Raw genomic sequence first — 22,895 nt, 5'->3', positions numbered from 1 at the left:
CTCAAACCAACTGACATGATACTAAATGACTGCAAGGGTAGAGAGAGGGAGATGGGGAGAGAGGGAGGGAAGAAGAGAGAGAAAAGAAGAGGGAGAGAAAAGAGGGAGAAATTTCTAAGCAGTTGTTTTATCTTTCAGTTGCTTCTGAGGATGAATGAAAATGGACTTCAACAGTCAAAGCCATTCTCTTGTGATTCCATAAGATGTACCCAAGCATAACTACATATGTTGTTTGGCAATGTAACAAATGACTTGATCTTATTTGTATTGTTATCAAGATGCTGCTAACACACCTGGGCTTTCTTCCTTAGCTACTGTTGTGTGCAGCCTATCTTGTAGATAGATGACACGAGACTACAATAACACTTTTCTTCTTCTTTAAATTTCTCTTTAAAGATTTAAAGGGTTTTTCCCATTTTACACAAAGGAAAAACGACTGCAGCAAAATCTCAGAGAGCAAAGACTAAAGAATGATCAGTTTCCTCTTGCTGATTTGTTGGCGACTATTTGTCCCTTTGTTTACTTCAATGTACTATCTCCGTCTTATGCACAAATGAAAAATGAGACCCACACCTACCTTATAGCTGTGTTAACATCAGAACATGGCTGAAGGGAATGTTTTTGGCATACATGTTTCTCTGACCATATATCTAATTTCATGTAATACTCAGCTATACTATGTAAATTTATTTTGTGTTTTTTTTCAATTTTTGAAAATAGAAATAAATCCATCCTTACACTTACCGCAACAATTAAAAAAACAGTAGAGGTACAAAGAATCTTAGGTATTATTTTTTAACTTTCCACTGGTATCAGAAAAAATATTGTCTGCTTTTTGCTACTTTGGGTAGACTAACCAAGCATAAGAGCTCACAAGAGGTATGTGTGATTATGCACTACAAAGATATCATGACAATAAATAAGATGGAGAAAGAGGTGAGCGACTTGGTAGTAGATGGAAGCAAGGTACTTTGTTTTTTGGTCATGCCCATGAATTGCAGCAAAAGAGACATAATGAACTCTAATAAGTCATGTCTCTGCCTCATCAGTACCTATGCCACTTCAGAACTCCTTTCACTGTGATTGAATGGTATTTCAAACTCTTTTTGCCTGAATGCCACAGTAAAGAAAGTGTACTTGTTTAAGACTTGTATTTTTAATGTATTTTGTCAGAACTTTTTAAATGTAAAATGATTTTTCCCCTGGAATTTCAAATTATTGACATTTTTGGGTGGCTGAAGTATATCATCCAATTTAAATTTTTTTAAAGACCTACCCACATCCATAGTTTATTAAAGCCTTGGATACTTTCTTATACTGAGGTAGAAGTTAGTCTCCGTTATTATGGATGACTTTCTTAATGAAACTGTATTTAAAAATATATCCTCTAAGCAATTGAAATTTTGTAAACACGTTAGATAACAGACCCAGACTCAAGATATTTTCAAATGGTTCAGGCAATAATCTCTCTCAGGGTAAGTGGGATTCATTTTAAAGACCTGAAATTAGAATAGGGGATTTCTTGCTAGTGTCCAACAATTCTCTACTCAAGAATAAATTTGGCTACAGTCAAACTGGGAAAGCCTCCTCAATACGAAAAGTCTTATGCTCAATAATTTTTCAAAATAATTCTACCTTTTTTAAGTGAGCACTTTCAAGAATCTTACGTGTAAAATACTTCATTTCAGAGGCTTACTCTTCACAACTTTCGCCTGTAGTCAGCGGACAGAATTATTCTTTTATAAATGAGGAAATATAAGTATGTGATCTTCAGTGTTGTCTATAGGACTGAAAGAATGAATCATCGTTGAAAATCTCTACTTAATCCATCATTCTGTTCTGTTTGTCAAGAAATATTTGGGTTCAAGTGGAGAAATGGGAACACTTAGTGAGTAATACATTTCATAACTCTGCATTCCTGTTTTGCTTTAGATTTCATTTCAATTCCCTCCTAAGCCCTGGTACTTGTATACACCATTCCATGAATTACTTATCCAATAAAACCCAGTAATATTGAAGCTAGTTTCAAGTTCCTTCAGCTTGAGCCACATTTTTTCAATATTTCTAAGGACACATTCACTAATACAATAAAAAAAGCCATATTTGAATATGTAAAAAACCTTTAGGAAATCACCTAGCTTATCCTTTCCTTATTCGTACCAAAACCTCACAAATCTCTGCACAAACTGTGGCTTTCAAACAGAAGGTTTTACAACCTGTCTGGGACAGTCACTCCAATATTTAACAACCTTTACTGTCAAGATGCTTTTATACTTATTTTGTTTATAATTAACATTCTATTTTTGCTGCAGTTGGAACTCACTTTCCCTTTCTTTAGTTACAATAACATGGAAAACTGGTCATCAAGTGATTTTAATTTTTTTTTTTTCCTCAACGTTTTTATTTATTTTTGGGACAGAGAGAGACAGAGCATGAACGGGGGAGGGGCAGAGAGAGAGGGAGACACAGAATCGGAAACAGGCTCCAGGCTCCGAGCCATCCACCCAGAGCCTGACGCGGGGCTCGAACTCACGGACCGCGAGATCGTGACCTGGCTGAAGTCCGCCGCTTAACCGACTGCGCCACCCAGGCGCCCCTGGTCATCAAGTGATTTTAAAACAGCAGTAAGATATGTTACAATGAATAAAAAATTATGGATGTTGTATTTTTAAAATGGAAGTTTGACTTGTTTTGAGAAATATATAACCAAAAATTGAAACTTATATCATCTCTAGCAAATTGTAGACAATAGATGACATATACATGATGAATAAATGATCCACTTAGTGCAAAATATATTTTTTGATGGAATGTTCTTATCTTTCCTTCGTTCAAAAATTACTGCACTGGGGATCCTGTGTCTCTCACTTGTCATGCCACAAATTTCGGCAGGCATGACCGACAGCCTCAAATACATGCCAATGAAGACATCTGCCTTAACTCCCAAAGAACTATCTAAAGAGAGATGCAGTCACTTTATGTGTAGAAATATATTATGTACACAGGTCTTCATAATGTATTTTTTTATTTAAATTTGAACATGAGTGTGTCTAATGTTTTAGCAATTCACTTCTAACAAACTAATGGTAACTACTGTAGAAATCAGGTTCAGAAAGAATGCTGACAAGATGATCAGAATTGCTATACAGATACTTCCTAAGTTTTTCCTTGTATCCATTCTATGATGCATCTAACAGACTAATGAAGCAAACATACCAATGTGAATAGAAACTCCTCTTTTCTATTAAAATTTCCCCCCAAAGAGCACTGTAAATACTTAGGTTTCAAACACCTTACCTGCATTCAGGATTCATGAAAAATAGCAGTAAAGTGGGAATGGAGACAGGTTGACAAAGCAAGCGATGAATCAAAAGAACACCAATTTTCAGGAAAGGAAGAGGTTAATGAAGTGTGTAGCTAAAGAGAGTGCTCTAGATTCTAACAGTTGATCTATCTGAAACTAAGATTTGCCACGGATAAGCAAAATATGGGAACACTTGAGGCAGATAATGAAAAGTTGACTTTTTGGACACTGAGCCAATAGTGTTATTCTCTTGCATCAGTGATATTGAGATAATTTTCTATGGATGGCATCATACTTGACGATGTAAAAATTAAGAAATAGAGAATCCCTTCCTTCCTGGGTCTGACTGGATGGCACTGACATCAGGAAGATATTAATGACACAGGCAAACCAAGTTATTGTTAGTATTCCTTTCTTAAACATTTTTTTAACATTTAAAAAGATTAAATGGTTGTTTTGAAAAAGTGAGCAATTCTGCTCATGTATCTGCTTCAGTAAAAATGTATATGTCAAACGGTCCTCAGCATTGCTAGCATGTATGTATTATAGCTAAAATAATATAGATCCAAAATTTGTAAAGGTTTCCTTCTTCAGAGTTGAATGTAAATGAAACTGAAGTGTCACAGTCGCTTACCACTTAGAGAAATTGGCAAGGAAGACATTAATGTTTAATTGGCATTGACAAAATTGTTTTCTCTAAGGTTATCCAAGATGCTGTGATGCATAGAAAACAACATTTTAATAATTCAGCTAGAATTAAGCAATTACGAAATCATGACTGTTCTTATATTTAGTTTTAAAACACTCCTTCAGTTGATTATTTATGTCTTCATTTCGTAGAAATGTTCACCTATGAGCACATGAAAGCCCTCTCCTGGACTTCGTCTTTGTCCCAGATAAGGCCACCAGTTCTTGGATATCTAAACAGCAGAATCGTTCCTGCCATTTTTAATAATGCAGGTTTCAAGGCTTTACTTTAGACCTACCAATTATGAATCTACAAACTTTTTTATAAGACCCACACAGAAATCAGTGCATGGTCCTGATGGAGAAACACTGATCTAAACCAATCTTTACCATGATTTCATCTAATTTATGTGTAATTTAATGGATCTCACTTCTTTTTCTTATATTCACATATATATCTTCTAGATGCTCATGGAGTCCTCGACTTGCCTACATGCGATCTGTACTCGGATGACTGATAGGCATCTCAAACTTCACATGGTTCAAAGAGGAATTTCTGCCCTATAACACACCTTCTTTTCCCCAGGCTTTTCCCATTTGGATACATAAGTGGCCACCTATAAAAGTTGCTTACGTATTCTCCATCCTCCAAAATATTTCAAAGAAGAAGAAAGAAACAACAAAATCTTTGAACCATCATTAATTCTGCTTTTTTTTTTCTTACTCTAGCAAAATTTAGTCCATCAACAAGCCCTAACAGCTCTTCTACCATTTTCCAAATGTATTTACATCTCTTCACCTCTATTGCCACCATGTGGTGCAAACCCTTGTTGTTTTGTCCCTGCTACATTATAGCAAAAGCTCTAATATCATTCCTCTGCTTCTACCCTGACTAAACTTTCTGCAGACATCCACCATGAGGTCTTTAAAACTGTCCATTATGTCATATTATTCCAACTCAAAAGGCTCCACTGCAGCCAGAATAAATACCAAATGTCACTGCTCCTTGTGATTTGGTCCCTGTCTCTGCATTCTCGTATCTTAGCACTCAATGGTTCAGCCTAGCTGCCACTGGCCTTGTTTCTATTCTAACACACCAAGCTTGTTCCCCAGTTCATTTTCATTAGTGTTTTCTTCTGCTTGAAATGCTCTGCATGTGTTTTCATGAGGCTCGTTTCTTTGGATCAAGTCTCAACTCAAACGGCACCTCCGCAAAGGTCTTTCCTAATTTCCCCATCCAAATTAGCTACCCACTGAAGTCGCACAGCACTACATGGCTGTTTTCTTGTCAGTTCACAAAGTTCTGAAGAGGAAGAACAAAATAGCCTCTTCCTTCACCATGTGCAACCTTCTAATACCGCTCTTTCCTCTTCTCTTTATTACCAAGATTCCAGCAGGAGGGAGTCCTACTCCCTGCCTGTTAATTTCTGAAGATACTTCAGTTTGGCTTGTGACCAGTATCTGATCCATTTGCTACCAATGCATACTGAATTGACACACCCAGTGACTTGTTTTCAGCCTTTATCCTACTTTATATATTTACAGTATTTGACACCATCTTCTTGAATTTTTCCTTACTTCCTAGTTGAGTGAGGTAGTAGAAGTCCGGTAATGCCTACAGTGGTCTCCAACAACAGCAAAAATCTTCTGTGTCCTATATAATTTTTCAATGTATCACAGTCATTTGTATGGGCAAAAACGAAATTTATTTACTAAGCGTCACTGGGTTTTAATATAACAGATATTCACTTTTGCACATTTTAACATTCGTGAAAATATCCAGGAATTTAGCTACCATGTAAACTGAGAGATAATGAACTAGTCCAGTTTGGATCTTCATTAACAGGTGTTTGCTATTTCAGGAAATTACATCTTCAATGATATCGGGTCTTGTAGTACGTGTGTACTGTGCATATACATCATGGCTCTGCCAGTCTATGAGCACTAGGAGTCTATCTCACAGTCCTGAGATTTCTAGGTATGTTAATATATGCATGTATATACGTATCTACCTGCATACATGTATGTGTACACATAAAAACCTATATAATCACATACATATATATTCAACCCTTATGTTAAGATGAAAATATAAAATAAACCAATAATGTTCAGTTTAATGTTTAATTTATTGCTCAAATATGAACTTCCTCATTATAACTAAGTACAAGCATCTGCTAACTCCATTATATCATTTAATGTAGACCTATCTGAAACATTTACATATTCAACTAGGTATTTTATGAACATTTATTTCTTCTTTATATTAAGGGTGGACATTATATTTCATATTTGTGAAATTATATGTATAAGAAGGCTATACTATCTATGACTCTTATTTAACAATAGTAAAAGGGGGCATTATAAAATATTTCTTATATTGGTTCTGATAAGACTGGGAACCGACGCTTTATAGCTCCATGGTTCTAGTGGGCTTCCTCTGTAACTGGCTTGGCTTTCCTAAACTCTCTACCTGAAAAACTTCTACTGGCAATCAGGAACCCTTCCTTCCATGCTCATATGTCCTCCTGTACCTAACATTATGAAAGCATTTATCAGATAGTACTCCAGCTGCTTATCCACTGCTCCCCATTCTAGACTGCAAGCTCCCAGACAATGGGATCTTGTCTTACTGTTTTTGTTTTGTTTTGTTTTGTTTTGTTTGTGTAAATACAGGATCTAGCCTGTTGGCACATAGTTTGTTCTTAATAAATGCTTATAGAATGAATGAACCCACCTGAGTGGAGGCTATCATAACACTTTCTGGGAATGGCAAAATGAATTAAGTCAATTCTCATTCAAATTTGTTAAAAAACTACATGAAATTCTAACTGGTAAAGCAGATAAAATCAAGCCAATCCTTTTTAGTGGAGGTGGATGGCTCTGAGTCTTATCAGTCTGTCTTGATGTCGACTCTTGAGGGCCTCTGAACTCAGTCCAACTCTCTCAGGCACCTCTTTGATACTCCAGTTTGAAAAACATTGCACTGGATAATTCTTATCAAAGTGACCTCTAGCCTAATGATTTTAGGATTTGTCACTTAATTTGGGGTTAAAAATCCCCAAAAGTCTTTTTTATTCTATACTCATATGATGAAATGTCCAAAAATAGTTCCTTTGAATATAAGAGCTATTTTCTCTGGAAGCATTTTTCTTTTTCTTCTTCTTCTTCTTCTTTGCAAGAAACAAAATGCATGCTGTATATTTTTAATACTATTATTACATGACATTATACACTTTTGGAAAAGTATTATTCTGAAATATCATTATGTACTGAAAAGCCTGATTAAGAGTTTCATTACAATTATATACTATAGTTTGTATATAAAAGAAGTATCTTCTTTATTACTCTTGAGAAATGTATGAAGTAGTCCAATCCATCACAGGTATTATTATTACCTCTCATAGCTGACTCAGCCCAATAGCTGATAACCCTTAATCCCCTTCCAGACCCATCCCTGCACTTGCTACCTTTGATGCCCACATACTTTCCTCACAATATGCCTCATGTTCCTGTGCTTTGCAATCCAGTAACTGTCCTCAAAATATTTTCTTTCTGTCTCCCATTTCTTCAGGTTTCCTACATGCAACTAGCTAATCTAATACTATTATATGATCATAGATAATAAATATTTGTTGAATAAATGCCTTATTAAAGTATTTGCAGATTACTGTGGTAATGTGTAAGTAAAATGTAAGTAAAATGTAAGGAAGATTTCATTAAGAAACACAGACTTTAATCCAAAGGGATGGGAAGAAGAGGAGTAACCTTTGGCAAGCACATATTACGTACCTAGTACTGGGTTAGTCTCTTCATATATGCTGTTTTTATTTTTTTTTATTAAAAAACTTTTTAACATTTATTCATTTTCTTTTGAGAGACAGAGAGAGACAGTATGAGCGGGGAAAGGCCAGAGAGAGAGGGAGACATAGAATTCAAAGCAGGCTCCAGGCTCTGAGCTGTCAGTACAGAGCCTGATGTGGGGCTCAACCCCATTAACAGTGACATCATGACCTGAGCCAAAGTCAGACACTTAACGGACTGAGCCACCTAGGTGCCTCATATGCTGCTTTGCTGCTTTATTTTTAAAAAATCACAAGAGCCTACCTTTCACCATTTTACAGAAAAATAAATGAAATCTTAATAAACTAAGTATCTTGCCAAAATATAGCAAGTAAGTGGCACAGACGAAAACCAAACCCAGGTCTAAGTTCAAAGTCAGAGCTCTTCACCTATCAGATCACATCTTAAAAAAATGAGAGGTTGGGGCGCCTGGGTGGCGCAGTCGGTTAAGCGTCCGACTTCAGCCAGGTCACGATCTCGCGGTCCGTGAGTTCGAGCCCCGCGTCAGGCTCTGGGCTGATGGCTCGGAGCCTGGAGCCTGTTTCCATTTCTGTGTCTCCCTCTCTCTCTGCCCCTCCCCCGTTCATGCTCTGTCTCTCTCTGTCCCAAAAAAAAAAAAAAAAAAAATGAGAGGCAGCTTTGGGAACATGGGGGAAGCCATGACAGTACACAGGAGTGGAGAACTGGCATTGCTTTCTTTAGGCAAACTTCACTTTTTCCTTGATGATATATGGGAAATGTGGTCCGGAGACCATTTTTTTCCAGAGACTATTTCATCCTCTACTAATGTGAATCACATAAATTTTCTCCTGTTTCAGCTCTCTTAAACTCTTGCCTAAAATAGTGATTATCTAAATTGCATATAGTAATATGATATACTATATCATATATATTATATATATCATATAATATGATATAGTAATGGGATTAAACAAGTCAAATGTTGCATCCTAGAAATTCTACCTTCATGGTCATAATCAGCATATCCAAATACTCACTGGTTTGATTATTATGGATTAAATCTCATCAGTAAAGCAAGTGCACTTAACAATCTTATTTACTTATTTATTTGTTCATCCATTCTTCTATTTCACCAAGTTGAAATTTAATTTGCTGTTGGTGTACATATTTTAAAGTTTGGAAGAGTGAGATTTTATTCTATTGTTTACCAATAAGAACATATTTGGTTTAAGTACATGGCTCACCCATTGTAAGAAACTCATAAAGATAAATATCTATAAAGAAGTATTTCACTTTCTTCCCTCTTACTTAACAACCAAAGTTAGGAGTATCTGACATGAAAAATTCAACTGGTTTAAGAGCAGCCAACTTTTTTTGAGTATATTTCTAAGAGTTTCACATGCATTATCTCCCTAGATCCTCAAATTAAAAATAAATAAATAAAACAATGTAAGGGGGGGGTAATATCATCCTTACAGAGGAGGAGAGTCAGGCTTGAGGCTTTGTGTGAGGTTTGTAGAACCAGGAAGGATATATTGCTTCATTGCCCTGCTCTTAACTGCTCAGAGTTTGACAGGCAGGGTCTGTAGGACAGAATTTACTTCTAAAGCAATTGTTCCTCTTGGCAGAGGAGGATTCCTTAATCGGTCAGGGAGCAAACATCTGCAGAGGCATTTTTGATATTTGATCTCCTCTTGAAAAAAAAAAAGAAAAGATGCGGTTTACCCTGAATTTTAAAAATTCACACACTGAGGTTATCTTTTTTTAAGTTTATTTATTTGCTTTGAGAGAGAGAGAGAGAATGACCTGGGAGGGGCAGGAAGGGAGGGAGGGAGAGAGAGAGAGAGAGAGAGAGAGAATCTCAAGCAGGCTCCAAACTGCCAGCATGAGACCCGATGAGGGGCTCAAACTCACAAACTGAAAGATCATGCCCTGAGCCGAAATCTAGAGTCTGACACTTAACTGACTGAACCACTCATGAGCCCCCACATTGAGGTTATCTTTCCCAAGCCATTCCCTTAGAATTACTTTCACATCTTCTGTAAATCCTTCCATGACAGAATCCAGGAAACTTATTTACAATAAAAATTAGTGGCAATTAAGTGGAGGGAACGTTAGGAGAACTTCTTTTGGATCAAAGAACCTTTTGAGAATCTGATTAAAGTTATGGACTCTCTCCAGAAAATGCACACTATACACGTACTTGTCAGATTTCCTTGAAGTTTCCAACTTTATAAGATATTGGGGACACAGAAGTATTTTCCAACGTAGATATTATTTAAGAGAAAGAGTTTTGAACACGACATTTCAGGAGATGCCTCTTCTACATAATTTGAACATAAACTAAGCTCTGGCTGTCTCAAACTGCAATTATGAGTTAAGAAAGAAAGAGACTTTATACCCATGAAGTTAACATGTAGAGACTTTACATTCTGGAAATGTGTTATGTGTTATGAAACACTTTTCATACAGTCTGTTTTCTTGGTTAAAAGATAAATAGTCTTTAGTATCTCTTAGTAGAAAAAGAGAGAACTGTGAATTGTTTGCACTGGCAAAATTGTTCCATTTCATTTTATAGCATTTCCAATGAAGTGAATTTCATCTCTGAGATATAGGACGTTTGTAAAGCAACCACTTGTGGTTTTTTGGCAGTCAAGATAGATGCACTTTGGGAATTGTGATTTTTCAGAAAATAAGAGTCTTAAGCAGCTCTTACCTCATCAGAACCAGATCCAAAAATCAGCAAGTCAAAAGGAATTGCTGCCACCATGTCGATCAGGAACCAGCCTTTGAAGTAATGTATTGCTATTTTGGCCGGGTCACTTACCACTTCTTCATTCTGATTTACATATGTGGTTCTGAAGTTTATTAGAATATCTATGATGAACATAATATCCACAATCAAGTCCACCACATTCAAAGGGCTACAAGAGTAGCCGCATTCTCGTCTTTTCTGTTCTTCTCTGTCATTGAGGAGAAAGGCTGCAGAGTAGGGCGTGAATATAGCAGTATATATGACCAACAGCAGAATAAGCCAGTCCCAGACTGCCTTGAAGGGGCTGTAGTGCAGTATTGTAAACTTGTTGATACGTGGTGTCTGGAGTTTATATTCTGGCAGGACATCTGCTCCTAAAGAGAGAACCTGAACACAGAAGAGAACATTACACAGTATATAAAAATGTCATTATGTAACCTCTTAACCTATAAAAATATGAAGGTAATTATACGTCAAAATCGAATAGGAAGATTGCATGTAATTGTGAAGTGTGTAAGTAAGAAAAACACGTACATTGAAACGAACCCAAATACCGCCCCCCCCCCACTATGTGGCATATTTGACCCCAGAAAACTCCATTGGTAATTCTTGCTAAACATGATTTGCACTGAAAAGTAATGGATATTGTCACTCTGATAGCAAGGAATGGTTACGGGTTCCTTTGAAACATACTACTACTCAGAAATAAAAACACATAACCGTTTTTAGAAAATCATAAAATCAGACTGATACACGAGTAATTCAGTTTTCAAGCCTTAGAAAGGATTGTCTGTAATGAATAGAAACAGCCTACTTGGATCCAGATTCATATTTAATTTACATATATTTAATTTATAATTAAACCCTGATAAATTAAACTCAACTCATTGAAATCTTTAATTACAATTTTTCCACCTGCAATCTGTTTTTAACCTTGGCGGGGGGGCGGTGCAGAAAACACAACAGATTAAAATAAACACAAAGGAGTCTTTTTCCTAAAAGGTTGAGAGAATATTTTATAACCTGGGACAAATGTACTTTCACCCAAACTCCTCCATCACATGTAGAGAATCATGAAAAGACAATGGTGCAAAGAGATGTTCAGAATATCGATCTGGAAATGTTGCAAGATTATTATCACCAAGGGGTACGTAAACCCTGAGATTTGTTCTACATAACAAGACACTGGGTAAAATAAAATAGCTCATCTTTTAGAGTCTTGATTGATCTGAAAAAAATGAGCGCTCAATTTGAATCATAACCCAGTAGAAAATTTCATGAGTTGGTAATTTTTTTAACTTTTTAAATGTTTTATTTTTGAGAGAGAGAGAGGGATAGAGTGTGAGTGGGGGAGGGGCAGAGAGAGAGAGAGAGAGAGACAGAATCCAAAGCAGGCTCCAAGCTCTGAGCTGTCAGCACAGAGCCTGATATGGGGCTTAAACTCACAGACTGCAAGATCATGACCTGAGCTGAAGTCAGACACTTAACCAATGGAGTTACCCAGGTGCCCCCATGAGTTGGTAATTTTAGACTAAGTTTCAAGAACAAAGCTCAAAACAAAAAGGTTACCTAGCTACCTAGAAAATGTAATTAGTCTAAATATATGGGTTTACAAAAAATAAAAAAAAAATTTGATGACTCCATAAATGGCACATAAAGACATGTTTTAAGGGAGCAGTGAGTTATAATCTTGTATTATGAATATTCCACCTATACACAATGGCCCTATTTCAGAGTTAATTTCACTAAATAAATTTTCTTAGGCTAGATTCTTGTAAATACAGCTAATATATGCTCATCTTTGCAGTATGAACCTCAGGCAATCTCCTATTGGTTAGAGAGTATTATTTTTGCGTTCTTGATAATTCTATCCCTGTAGGTTTTAACTTGCCTATAACAATATCTTAGGCAAATTTCATTCTTAAATCTTATTTTCATTGTCACATCCCACACCTTTTTTCTCCACATATAATGAGTTACCATTCTTATTTTAAAAAAAAACTTGAGAAGTAGAGTAACAACCACAAGTGAGGTACAACATGATTTTTAAGTATACCAGAAGAGTTCAGTTAAAATAGACAAAGATGTTTGAAGATAAGAGCTAAACTGATTTAATTCAGCTTAAAAAAATAAATAATAATAATAATAACAAATCAATAATAATAATGAACTTAACCATTTTTTCAGTCCAGAGTAAATCTGAACAGGAAATAGGGCTTTATTTTAAGCTATTATGAGGAAGGACAGGAATTAATTATTGGTAAAAAAAAAGAAATCTAGAAAAAAAGCGATTTCATTGTTTCTGGAAGACTAAAAATCTTCAGAGTCCAAGATTTCAATCTCGATCTCTAACTCTAAAGAGGAATATGTTTGGAAAATCTGTCAGTTGATGAGTGCAAACTGATAGGACTCTAATCCTGTAATGGTCAGTACAGAAAACAAGCCTATAACATTTCGGTCCAGAAAGAATGGATCAGCTCTTAAGATGTCATTATATAATGTCCTTTTCTAAAAACAAAACAAAACAAAGCAAAACAAAAAAAAGCAGGGAAGATTCGGAGTGTAAGAAGTAAAACCCAAAACCTTATTTTGCCTCTCAAAGTCATCTAAAACATGGACCTATTATATCTTTCCAGTTCCCTCTCTCAGTAGATTCTTTTATGCACTCTGACAAGTCTTGGCTAAAATTTTTGAACTGTGGAGATCTTACCAAATCCCTAAATTCACAATATCTCTCATTAAAAAAGGGTATATAGTTATTCAAAGAGAATGCCCAAAAAGTCATTTTTAAAGAAAGGGATATTTGTCTAAGTTTGTTTCCTGCTTAAGAGACATGCCCCTGATACCAACCTCCCACAGAGGGCAGTTTGAATACTTGTTTTAGCAGAAGTCTAAGTTAGAATGCATTCAGCACAATGGAGCATCCCCTGAGAAGTGAAAACTGTGGATGGAGCCCTTTCCATCCCACACATGCAAGCATTCTTTTAACAGTTAGATAACCACTGTGCTAAGAGCTGGAGACTGAAACCTTGGGAAGATACTGTCCTAGACATTGCAGAGTTTACGGTCTACTGGGAGAAAAAGACATGCAGGAAAATGGGAGCCCTGCTGAGGTCCACTTGGTTCATTTCTGGGGTTGGTGGTGATGCTGATGAAAGGGGCCTCTAAAGAGGACTTTGAGGGAAGGATGTCACTTGAACTAAGACTTCAAGTGGGAAGAAGAAAAGAATGCAGCTGGGGAATGAGGATACTGGCAAGGGAAGAATAGTACAGGTAGAGGAAACAGAATGAACAAAGGTAGGGAAGCATGGAATAACCTGTTGTGTGTTGAGGAATTACAAGCTGCCTTATGTTGCTGATGGATAAAAGGCAAGGGAAGCTGTGGTGGGGATGGCAGTGCCGAGAGAGAGTGACAGGCTGTGGAAGATCTAATGTGATAGGGATATCTAGCTTTCTCCTATAGGTCAGTTTCTCACACTTGAATAAAGTACAGACTCCTTTTAAGGGAAAGATACTTATTACAGGATCTCAATGGTAACGGCTATTATTTTTATTTATAGTGTTAAGGAAATACATGCAAAAGTAAAACGAAGTTAAAACTCCTTATGTTTATATCTCTTAATACGACTGTTGTGGGTTGAACTGTGAATCCCAGAAAGGTATGTTGAAGTCCTAACCTCCAGTACCTGTGAATATGACCTTAGTTGAAAAGAGGGTCCTTGTAGATGTAATCAAGGGAAGATGAAGTCATCTTGGATTGGGGTGGGCCTTGATGCGATAACTGTTATCCTTATAAAAAGAGGGAAATTTTGGGGCAGAGACACAAAGAAACAGAGGGATGATGCCATGTGACAATGGGGAAAGATATAGCTGCAAGTCAAGAAACACAAGGAATGGTGGTAGCCACTAGGACCTGGAAGAAAAGCCTGGAACATATTCTCTCCCAGAGCCTTCAGGAGGAACCAACCTTGTCAACATCTTGATTTTGAACTTCGAGCCCCCAGAATTGTGAGACATTAACTTCTGTTGTTTTAAGAAATCCATTTTATTTTGCTATGGCAGCCCTAGAATACTAATACAATGACAAAAAATGACAATAGATGAATTACAAAATATTTGCAAGCCAATGAATTCAAACTACCATCACTAATTGAGTATTTGACACATCTGTAAGTCAAAAACTGTTGACTTTTGGCTACTGTGTGGGGTTTGATCTAATGGGTAAACTATTTTTCTCTATTCTTAACCTCAATGCCTTTATATCAGGTATGCTGTCAAAATACTTCAAAGATTGGAGTCCTAGGTGGCTCAGTCAAGTGTCCAATGCTTGATTTCGGCTCAGGTCATAATATCATGGTTGTGATATCGAGCCCCACATTGTGCTCCACACTGACAGCAAAGGGCCTGTTTGGGATTCTCTTTCTCTCTCTCTGTGTATCTCTCTCTCTCTCTCTCTCTCTGCTCCTCCCCCCTCTCAAAATAAATAAATAAATAAATAAATAAATAAACAAACAAAATAACACTTCAAAGTTTTACTGTTATTTTAGGGTAATCTGATCTAACTCTTAATTCAAATTTTTCTCCTACTGGGCTTCAAAAGCCCATTTAAATCATGTTCCTCCATACTGTATAAAAGTCTTTGCTTACCTGAAGTTCAGTTTTGCTTTGGGGCATTATTAAATTTTATATTTAGTGATTATCTACTCAAATGATTTTTGGAACCGCTTCAGAAAGTTAATCCATTTGTTATATTGCAATATACCTATTGATAGCTAACCATTGAAATTTGTTAAATATAGCAATGGAATGTGTTTTGACAATGCATTTGCAGTAATTGGTATGGTACCAAATTATATGGTACAAGTTCTTTTGATTTCTGCATGGGTATGCCTGTGTTATATAATCATTCAATTCTCTCATGAATTCTACTAGCCAATCACTTCAAAACTTTTATTTATAGAGCATATTTTAGCACCATGAGGTCTCATTATAAATCCAAATGTGGTCATAGGCACTGAAGTCAGGTAGCACTCTGTTATTAAGTGATTATCTTACTGAGTCAGATTATTTTGTCGTTTTGAGCTTTCACCAACATACACAAATTTTTAAGATTTTCTGGAGGAACTTAGGGCTGTTTGAGAATATTCTTTTCTGTGAATATTGGTTTAAGAATTGTTAAAGGTTACCATACAGAGAAGGCAAGGTGACCAAATTTAGTTTTAGATAAATGCATCTGGCAATGGAAAGCGGGAGAAACCAGAGGGGGCAGGATTAGAGGCTTGGAGATAAATTAGGACTTTGGTATGGAAGAAAGACAGACAAATGCGGAGAGATCAGGAAAGCCTATATTAAGGAAAGGCGGCAGAGACTGAGAAAAGGACACTTTTGAGAAATAAATGCATCTTCAGATAAGGATGAGGAGTAAGGAACCATTTGTTTCTTTGTGGTTTCAATGAGTTTTATTATAGCCTATCATAGTAATATAAATCTATGAAGGCTAACCCATTTATGGAATAAGGCAAAGAGTTCTAGACTTTACTTATTTTATTTTCAAATTTTATTTACATTCTAGTTAGTTAATCTACAGTGTAATATTTGTTTCAGGAGCAGAATTTAGTGATTCATCACTTACATATAACCCCAGGGCTCAACACAAGTGCCCTCCTTAATCCCTATCACCCTTTTAGCCCATCCTCCACCCACTTCCCCTTCATCAACCCTCAGTTTGTACTCTATAGTTAAGATTAAGAGTCTCTTATGGTTTGCATTCCTTTTTTCCCCCCTGCCCTTATGTTCATCTGTTCTACTTCTTAAATTTCACATATAAGTGAAACCATATGGTATTTGTCTTTAACTGACTTATTCTGCTTAGCATAATACACTCTAGCTCCATCCATGTTGTTGCAAATGACAAGATTTCATTCTTTTCATGGCAGAATACTATTCCATTGTGGATATATATATATATATATATATATATATAAATAAAATTTGGGATTCTCATATATATATGTGTGTGTATATATATATATACAATATATATATGTATCTACATATATATATATATATAGTGTGTGTATATATATATATATATATATATATATATATAATCTTTATCCATTCATTAGTTGATGGACTTTAAATGTGAAGATCTGGCTTTAAATTCCAGATACATTTTTTTCTTGTAAGTAATTTAATCTCTCTGGATCTAGGCTTTTTTGTTTTGTCTTATGTTTTCATCTGTGTAATGGAGATAGAATCTTTGCTCAAATCACCTCTCTATACAGAGCTACCATATCACATTAGGTAATTTCTATAAAAGTAGCTGATAAAATGGGAAGTATTTACATAAAGTAATTTCATTATTGTTTAGAATTCTAGGCTTACTTATTTATATCTTGATTCAGACAAATCAACTATAACCAAAACATTTATGGACCAATTGGAGAAAGTTCAACATTGACTAGACATTGATAATATTAAGGAAATGTTTAGTTATCTATTCACTGGAACACACTAAACCAAAACATAGTGGCTTATAGAGTGGCTCTCTATGGATGAGAAATTTAGGCTGGGCTCAGTTGGGCCATTCTTCTGCTCCATAACAGTGTCAACTGGGGTCACTCAATGATGTTTTGGTGTGGCTGAGCTTGTGTAGAGAATCCAGAAAGTCTTAACTGATATTTCTAGTACCTTGGTGGGGATAGTTATAAGGCTGGCTTCATGACAGATGCTGGAACAGCTGGGTGGCTCTTTTTTTCTAGATAAATATAGATATAGATAAATATAATCTAAAGACATATATCTATATTTACTTATCTAGATATAGAGAGACTTTATATATACAGTTTTTATAGAAACTGCGTGTATATATAGAGTTATATAGAGAAATATATAATATAAAGGCTCTGTGTGTATGTATATATATGCATATGTGTGTATATATATACATATACGTAGATACAGTTTTTATAAAAATTATATATAATTTCTTCATATAGTCCCTTTTCATGGCACTTTTCCCTATGGTCTCTGCAGCAGGGTAGTAATATGTCAATGTGGAGATTCAGTTCTCCCAAGAGAGAAATAGAAACATCCAGCCCTCTTAAAGTCAAGGTCTAGGTATAGTACAGCATCATTTTTGCCATATTCTATTAACCAAAGCAGTCACAGGCCAGCCTAGATTCAAGAATATGGAGGAGTAGTCTTTACCTTTTGATAGAAGAATAGCATAGATGCAGAAGGAAGGAATAAATTATGGCCATCTTGGAAACAAACTGTCACAGGAATTATTGACAATTGTTTTTAGGTGTGATGATATTGTGGTTATTTTTTACTAGTATTTACTTTTTAGGGGTACATAGTGAAATACTTTATGGATAAAGTGCATTTGGGAGTTTGCTTTAATATATGGAATAACTGTGGGGCATACATTCCAAGACCCATGGTGGATGCCTGAAACTACAGATGGTACTGAACTCAATATATATATATATATATATATATATATATATATATATATGTACACACACACACACACATATATAATGTTTTTCCCTATACATACACTCTTATGATAAAGTTTAACTTATAAATTGGGCACAGTAAGAGATCAACAACAGTAACAAACAATAAAATAGAACAATTGTAATGACATGCTGTAATAAAAGTTATGTGAATGTGGTCTCTCTCTTTCTCAAAATATCTTATTGTAGTTCACTGACCTTCTTGTAAGGAAGTAATAACATGTCTATGTGATTAGATGAAGTGAGATGTATGTATAGGTATTGTGACATAACATTAGGCTACCATTGGTCTTTTGTGATAATCAGACGATCAGACGGAGGGTCATCTGCTTCCAAATTATGGCTGACCATGGGTAACTGAAACTGAAGAAAGCAAAGCTTCAGAAAGTGGGGGTGATTGTAATCCAGAGAGGTGGAATGGAAGGCAGAGAGAAAGTCTGGTTATATGTAGCAACGTTAGCCATATGTTGACTATTACTGAAATTGGGGGGTGGGCATATAGTATTCCTCTTATTTTCATAATAGTCCACATTTTTTCACAATAATAAAAAAAGGAATTTTAGAAGTTCAGCCAGAAAAGCCTAAGATAATTTGAGGATGTAGTTTCCTGATGGAAAAAAAAAGAACTGGGTCTGCACAAATCACAAGGGCTCACTCTTATCAGAAATGAGTTGGTTCCTTGCTGGGTAAGCTTGGATTGCTATTTTTACAACAGAATGTTTAATGTGATCTCTGCACATCTCATTCATATTATGTCGGTCTCCATCCATCTACACAGACTACACACAATGCCAACTTTGCCAGCCTTCAAATGTTTGCCTTTAAAGTCCCGTGAAATTGGTGGCTCAGACAAATCATGTTACAAGAAGACAGTTGAACATGCTAAGTCTGCAGATGCTCATTCCTGTGAGTATACTTGGCTACTTTGTTCATTAAGTTAGATTAAAAAATACAGCCACATCTCAGAGACCCATTAGGTCAGACCTTGTCTTGAAATACTTTTACTTTATTAACAATTCATATTCAAACTTCAAGCTTTCATTCTGGATTGGCATATGTATGCTTTTGCATTTTTCCTCCTTAATGCTGCCACTAAACACAATGTTTATGTTAGTTAATGTCATTTTGGTAAACATTGGCATTATATAATCCTATTATAATCCATTTCTAGGAAATAATCTATATTGAGAAATCAAACTGTTTAATTTCTTTTTTGTTTAAAAAACATGACGATCAAACATGATGGGAATGCAAGCTGGTGCAGCCACACTGGAAAACAGTATGGAGATTCCTTAAAAAACTAAAATTAGAACTACCCTATGACCCAGCAATTGCACTACTAGGCATTTATCCACAGGATACAGGTGTGCTGTTTCAAAGGGACACATGCACCCCCATGTTTATGGCAGCACTATCAACAATAGCCAAAGTATGGAAAGAGCCCAAATGTCCATCGATGGATGAATGGATAAAGAAGATATGGTATAGATATACAATGGAGTATTATTCGGCAATCAAAAAGAATGAAATCTTGCCATTTGCAACTACGTGGATGGAACTGGAGGGTATTATGCTAAGTGAAATTAGTCAGTCAGAGAAAGACAAATATCATATGACTTCACTCATATGAGGACTTTAAGAGACAAAACAGATGAACATAAGGGAAGGGAAACAAAAATAATATAAAAACAAGGAGGGGAACAAAACAGAAGAGACTCATAAACATGGAGAACAAACTGAGGGTTACTGGAGTGGTTGTGGGAGGGGGGATGGGCTAAATGGGTAAGGGGCACAAAGGAATCTACTCCTGAAATCATTGTTGCACTATCTGCTAACTAATTTGGATGTAAATTTTAAAAAATAAAAAATAAAATCAAAATAAAATAAAATAAAATAAAATAATCGAAAAAAACATGACAGTAAGAGTTCTTTCATTAATTACAGTCTCCATTTGCCTCCTTGCAGAAAACTGAGTTTAAAATTTCAGTACAGGAGCACCTGGGAAGTTTGCTTGGTTAAGCTTCTGGCTCTTTATTTTGGATTAGGTGGTGATATCACAGTTTGTGAGTTGGAGCCCTGTGTCAGCTTTGCGCGCTCTCTCTCTCCCCTCTCTCTCTGCCCTTCTCTCTCTTTCCCCACGTCCCCCCCAAAAAGAAAAATAAAATAATATAATGTCACTTCATACTTCTTTGGAAATAGGATAAATATATAAATCATAAGTCACAAGTAAGTTAATACTAATCATGAAAGTGCTTTAGAGCCATTATGTTGGAAATGACATAGTAGGCAGGCAAATATTTGTTTTAAAACTGTGAATAGGATTCTAAGGTGCCAGTGATTGAACAGACAAAGGCTGCTACACAATCTAGTACGTTTCCTTAAGAGAGCCAACTTCTCCCACACATTTGAGAAATAACATACTTGAGAAACATAAAACATGATTAATTGAACTATTATAAGGATTCTCTTTTAAGAGTGAAAGAAAAAGGGAAAAAACCTCTCACTATATAAAAAGGGGAACTCCATGGTCTCCAGAAAGACACTTCTATTTTCTCTTTCCTGAAACCACCAATTAAATGTACAGTTTAACACAGACTAAAATATGGTTTTCTTTACCAAATTCAGTTTTTCTTCTTGCTTGCACATTGCTATTTGTTTAACCTGTAACAGTTCAGTGTTATATAAAACCAAAATCTTTATACAAAATAGCACTATTTATTCAATGAAGATCTACTGCGAGAATTGTGTGCGAATACCAGGATTAATAACTACTCTTCTCTTTTGAAAAGTGCAATAGGGAACGATTAAGCTTTCCAAAAGATTATACAGTACTTTTGGCAGCTGTTAAACGCCATGCTGAGGTGTTGGTAGAAACTGCTCATCTGTTATTTATCCTTTACTTGGGACTTGCAGTTAACTAATAGGCTAGCTGTATTTTTATCTATCGGAAAAAGTAGTAACAAAATGAATCAGAGAGATAAGATAGCATCAGGAGAGATTTAAATTCCCCTGGCTTTTCAGGGGATGATTTAACAAGTCCAGCAAAATCTGAGTAATTTTCCTTAAAACAGGCAGCCCCACTGATGATCACCCAAATATTTAAATTAAAAGATGCAAAAGATTCACACAATAAAGTCTGTCACATCGGAAGCTTTTTTAAACAAATAAAATATAGGACTTAGGTAGTAGAAACACTGCAGCTGTTCATAATCAAAGAATTTTCTAAGGCTTAGGTTAAAGTAGACATCTTACAATTTGTGCCTGTGTGTGCATATATATGTTTGCAGGTATATCTGGCTGAGTCGGATGACAGTACAATTTTGTAAAAATCAGAGTCATGTAGGCTCAGTTAAATGTTACGATTAGTGTTTTGTTTTGTATGTAATATATATGCTAGTACAAAAAAATCTGCTGCTCAAATTTTGTGACTCAATATGAGAAATAGTTTAGATAATATCTTCAGCATTCATAGTATTCATAAATTACTGGAAACACATGTCTATTAAAAAATTACAGGTTCTTTCAGAGCCATAAACTCTTAACTCTCACACCAATGGCCAGCTGGACACGGCCTTTGGTTTTGACACCCCACTTCTGGCCGATCTGGGGAGCTCGTGGTATCACCTTATTGCTGATACCAGATGCTCTCTGGCCTGTTTGCTTCCTTGCCTCCTCTCTCTTTCTTTTCTTGTGGAAAATTCACACATGCACTCTTCTCTCCATTTCTTTTATCTTTATTTTTAAATGGATCTGATTTAAGGAAAAGGAGCACGTAGCACACTAGTTTGTAAGTAAACCTTTCACAAATGCTTTTCAAAAGCACAGATAACTAAGAAACAGACTTAGAGATGGGAAAGGGAGATACAGAGTTTAGCTAGGATACCTGGAGGTAGACGTTCCAGGTGCCAATAGGAGAAGATGCCTGGAGGATAGAAAGTCTAGGATAGAACCCCCAAGGGGGGTGGAGCTCAACATTTCATCCTGGATAGGCAATGGTTGAAGTTCTGGAAAGTGGATTCATTTGCCAAGAGAGTATAAAAAGAGAGAGAATATACTGAGAATAACTGAATGTGGGAAAAAGAAAAAGGGCATAGCCAGTATTTCTGGGGCTTAGCATGGTGACTGGAATACATACATAGTAAGTATGCCAAAGAGCGGGCATGTCTGTAGTTCAGAGAGAGAGAGAGAGAGAAAGGGAATGGAGATGGCAATATGGAAAATACATGAGAGAAAGGATTATGGTAGACAGCTGCTGTGCACCAAAATTTGTTGTTCTTCCTTCCATAGAATAGAATTGTTGCTGCTGGAACATGTCTGCTTAGCCCCAAATGACATTCCCAATCCTATTTGAATCTAGGTATGTGTATGTGTCTGATGAATAGCACTTCTTGGCTGAAGCTTCCAAGAAGCAGGTGTTATCTTTTCCTGCTCTCTCTTTTTCCTTCCATTTGGTAAGCACAGATGTTTCCGAGGCCTCGAGTCCTTAAATCCAGTGGAATGGTGGAGCCTCAAATTTAGGAAACTTTGTCACCAAATTACAAAGGGAAAGAAAAATCACTCATTGCACAGGAATATTGGCTTCTGCTATTGCTTGAGCATGAAATATAATACTGGGTAAGCTACAGTAATATGGGTGTTTATTAGTTCCAGCAGCTAGCATTACCCTACTACTTGGATCTTTTCCTTGGAATATGCTGCAGAGATTAACACGGACTCCCGACAGATAACTCCTACACATTTTATCAATGCTTTGTCTTTGAGAAAGAGGGCAGTTAATACTGAATATCTTTCACGTTAGTTACCAGGCTCAGTACTGAAT

The 22,895-nt window shown here is 36.0% G+C and overlaps 1 protein-coding gene across 1 annotated transcript in view; it reads right to left on the bottom strand.

Moving 5' to 3' along the window:
• Positions 1-22,895, bottom strand: part of KCNH7 (potassium voltage-gated channel subfamily H member 7) — a 476,865-nt gene that overhangs the window by 62,087 nt on the left and 391,883 nt on the right. Inside the window, exon 7 of the mRNA XM_047085555.1 lies at positions 10,512-10,937. Coding sequence (XP_046941511.1) covers positions 10,512-10,937 — 426 coding nt within the window. The remainder of the gene's footprint in view (positions 1-10,511; positions 10,938-22,895) is intronic.

This window comes from Lynx rufus, unplaced genomic scaffold (assembly GCF_022079265.1).
Source record: "Lynx rufus isolate CCGP_SWC_20201006 ecotype Redwood Valley unplaced genomic scaffold, mLynRuf1.p SCAF_2, whole genome shotgun sequence".
Lineage (NCBI taxonomy): Eukaryota > Metazoa > Chordata > Mammalia > Carnivora > Felidae > Lynx > Lynx rufus.
The sequence above is the reverse complement of the archived record's forward strand: the minus strand, read 5'-3'. Positions and strand labels throughout refer to the sequence as shown.